General features: G+C 37.2%; 1 protein-coding gene across 2 annotated transcripts in view; it reads right to left on the bottom strand.

Annotated features, from left to right (window-relative positions):
- Nucleotides 1-511: 511 nt before the first annotated feature.
- The window catches only part of LOC111479922 (serine/threonine protein phosphatase 2A 55 kDa regulatory subunit B beta isoform-like), a 7,708-nt gene continuing 4,694 nt past the window's right edge, over nt 512-3,525 (bottom strand). Inside the window, exons 8-15 of one of the 2 annotated variants that reach the window (XR_002717722.1) lie at nt 2,830-2,953; nt 2,562-2,685; nt 1,891-1,959; nt 1,702-1,793; nt 1,519-1,596; nt 1,353-1,423; nt 898-1,231; nt 514-766 (exon numbers count right to left, since the gene is read on the bottom strand). Coding sequence is in view for 1 of the 2 variants with exons in the window: in XM_023124830.1 (XP_022980598.1) it covers nt 1,092-1,231; nt 1,353-1,423; nt 1,519-1,596; nt 1,702-1,793; nt 1,891-1,959; nt 2,562-2,685; nt 2,830-2,953 (698 nt within the window). In the remaining variant the exon portion in view is untranslated. Of the gene's footprint in view, nt 1,232-1,352; nt 1,424-1,518; nt 1,597-1,701; nt 1,794-1,890; nt 1,960-2,561; nt 2,686-2,829; nt 2,954-3,525 lie in introns of both variants that reach the window. The other variant, XM_023124830.1, reaches the window with a different exon arrangement.

The following is a 3,525-nucleotide window of genomic DNA, read 5'->3' as shown; positions in this document are numbered from 1 at the left end:
TATCTACGAGTAGAAATTGAAATTAGATAACATTTAAGACATCTACCAAAGTTATCCATCTATGATTGATTTTGAAGGCTTCTTTCAAGGTGACATGACTAATGATATTATGCTAACATCACACTTGAATATATATATATATATATATATATAATTTTGAGAACTTGATTGAAAATATCAAACGTAACAATTAACACGTACCGATCGACAGCCTACACGAAATCGAAATCGAAATCGAAGGACATACTGTGACTTATCTTCAACATAACTCGGTCATCTAAATCGACAAAATCTAATAAATGTAAAGGATTCGTCAACCGATGATGACAGCAAAAACGAAAGGATTAACAGAAAGAACAAACCAGAGTCAATCGCTCATCCATGTTGGAAATACAGCACCTTACTACACAATAGAATTGAGTGAAGGAACTTTTTCTCAGAATTGAAAGATGCAACAGACAGTAAGTGACCAATTTTCAGATGAAGTCAGACAAAAAAAAACCAACCAGAATGTTAGAAATAGCAGCTATGTAGGCTACATTCAATATAACTGTTCTTTACAGAAAACTACAGTAATAAGTTATGAAAAACATCCTGAAAGTAATTTCTGAGAGTGACAATGAATCAATTGAAAAAATAATTTGATGTACTGCAAGATTTAACAGCTTCTTCTCACCGAAACTATTAGAAGTTAACTAAAAAACTACATTTGTTAATCTCGAACCTAGCGGAAGAAGAGCAACAGCTTCAGTTTTGTTGCAGGGAGCTACAATCAGAATTTCCCCAAGTTCAACACAACAAAATATGGAACAGAATAAATCTCCTCTTTTGGGAGAAAAGAAAGGATTACGATGGAAATGAAAAGAGAATTATAGGGTTGAAAGGAATGTTGCACACCTGAGGAACATAAACATGTTTTCTTGTGGAAATTTTGGCCGCTGCAGTAATAGAAGTATGCACTGATATTGTAGGCGTATGGAACTCGATCGAAGTAGCTTCTGTGGTTATGGGTGGCGGGAAAGGGTAGAAATTTTATCGACAAAAGTCAGATCTGTCAAGCAGGTGATGTCATTGATTCTCAGCCCCTCTTCTTATGCATAATACATATACAAGCTGTTTGCGGCAGCGCAGGCAATTGAATTTTCAGCCGGATGCCATGCTAGGTGCAGCAGCTTAGTCGTGAAATCAAAAGGGTTGCCATTTGCATCAGCCCCTGGGCTCTCGGATCCTCCTGATAACAGAGTTTCCCAACGTAGGAACATAAGAACATATAACAAAAGGAGAGGCCAGCCTCTAGCTGAATAATTTAGTGATCAGAAAAAGAAAAGGAAATCAAATTGTGGAGCACCAACCGCGTCTGACAACTCTTGTAAAGCTACTACTAAGTGATCTCGAAGGTCTTGAAGGGGTCTGCACCTGTCTCCTACAAGCCAATACCGGTAATTTTATACTTAATATAGGCATTACAAAAGTACCATGGAGCTCAAACATTGTGAATATGGCACTCGATTGAAATACCTGGTGGGATTCTTGCTAGCTTCCAAAGTCGTTGCCTCAGTGCTTCCCGGAGAACAACCAAAAACTCGGAATAAATTGCTGGGATCACATCAGTAATATACATATTCAGGGCAAGATTTTTTGAGAGGGAAAAAAAAGTCTGAATGTAGTACGCATATAGATAACTTTGGAAATCATACGGACCTGTAGGATCCCGTAGTTACACGTGATCCATCACCACTCAGGCAACACTCAAACTTGTCAAAGATTGAATCATTTTCATATAAATCACAAAGCTGCATATGATCACCAGAAAGTGCATTTAGTTAAGTCCAATAATGTTAAATAAATTTTAGCCACAAGTTTTGTCTGAACAAAGAGATCTCATCTTACCTTGGGTCTTAAATGTTCGTGAACTTGAAAGGTTGCGACGGGACCAGAATCCATGTTGATGTCCCATAACTGAAAATGAGAAAAAGAACGGGCTGGAGTTGCAAGGAACATGTCATAAGGAAAGCAATCAAGAAAATAAATTTTTGGAAGAAAAAGCAACAAAAATGAGAGATTACAAAGAGCTGAAGCCAAAAAAACTGTTAGTATAGTAATTCATTAGAATGTAAAGACTTGCATAATGAGTCTTCAACTATTCTAAAGATATCAAGACGAAGAATCCATGTTCATGTCCCAGTAACAACAAAGTAACAGAAAACCAGGAGGCTTGGGTTGCCAGGTGCACGTGACAAAAGAAAGTCAAATTTGCGGAACTATAACCGAAGCACATTGATAGGAGTCATGCCTCATAAAAAAGTGAAAATTTTCATGGAGAATCTCTTTTACATGTCATTTAGGAGCATATCTTTTCTATTCCCAATTGCAGCTATGTTTACCAACTAGTCAAACGACATCTTATCCATGGGTACTAACATATTATTGTTTATACACACAGATTACAAGAACCATTGCTATGGCCTTGCACATGCAAATTTTAGTATGAAACTACCAAATAGTTCATGGCCTCGTAACTAAAAGAATCAGACGATAGTTACATATATATAAACACAAACCTTAAGAGTCATGTAATCACGACTTAATATATATCTTCCATTTGTCCCAAATTTAATGTCTGAAATTGAAGCAATTATCTCAGTGAAAAATGATCTAGAACCAGGTGTCTCAGGTTCCTCAAATCTGTAAGAAAAAGATAATTTTTAATCATTACAAGCTCATGTAAGTGCAATAATCACACCCCACAGGAAGGAAAGAAAATTTCGTTTGTAGTTTGTTGTGTGTGTGTGTGGGGGGGGCGGTTGTAAGATTCTCGAAAACACCTACAATTTTGCATGGGAATCACATAATGCTGACTGCCGCAAATCAACTAGGCGGATTGAGCCTTTTGAACTGCTATATGCTAGCGTGTTACAATGCGTAGGATGAAACTCAGCAGATGTAATCACCTCTGCAAAAAGATGCATTTACAAAAAATGTAAAATAAAGGTTAAGAAAATAAATGAGTTGAAGAAAAGCTAACTCCGAAGAACTTTTATGCATGCATATTATTCATTAAAATTCCTATTCCATAAGGAGCAAACCAAATAAAAATGGATATCATCATAGAAGATAACTTTTCACTGGTTCTTCAGCACACTATGTACTGAAACCATGGACTCCATCCAAAGATCTACATCCATGGTTTTAGGTTCCCACTGAACTGGCGCGTGATGATGTGCAAGAGGTCTAATGAGGACATTTTTAAGAGTCGAGATGATGTGCTTTGGAGTTGCCATTTGTGAGAAACTTGGGAGCCAAGTTTTGGACATGATAACGGCTTGAGAGAAGTATAAGAAACTTTTAAGGACACAGAAATCTTGGAAGGAAATTCGTAGAGTGCTGCACTGGAATTCTTTCTTCTAGGTGTTCAGGTCTTGAGTGTTTTTGAATTATCCGCTTTTTATGAATTTTAACATTCAGAGCAGTCTCTTGTAATTTTGTGTTAAAGTTCTTCCCCCCTCTCCCCCCCCCCCCCCCCCC

The sequence above is a fragment of the Cucurbita maxima genome, unplaced genomic scaffold (assembly GCF_002738345.1).
Source record: "Cucurbita maxima cultivar Rimu unplaced genomic scaffold, Cmax_1.0 Cma_Scf00005, whole genome shotgun sequence".
Classification (NCBI taxonomy): domain Eukaryota; kingdom Viridiplantae; phylum Streptophyta; class Magnoliopsida; order Cucurbitales; family Cucurbitaceae; genus Cucurbita; species Cucurbita maxima.
This window is presented reverse-complemented; position numbering and strand designations above follow the sequence as displayed.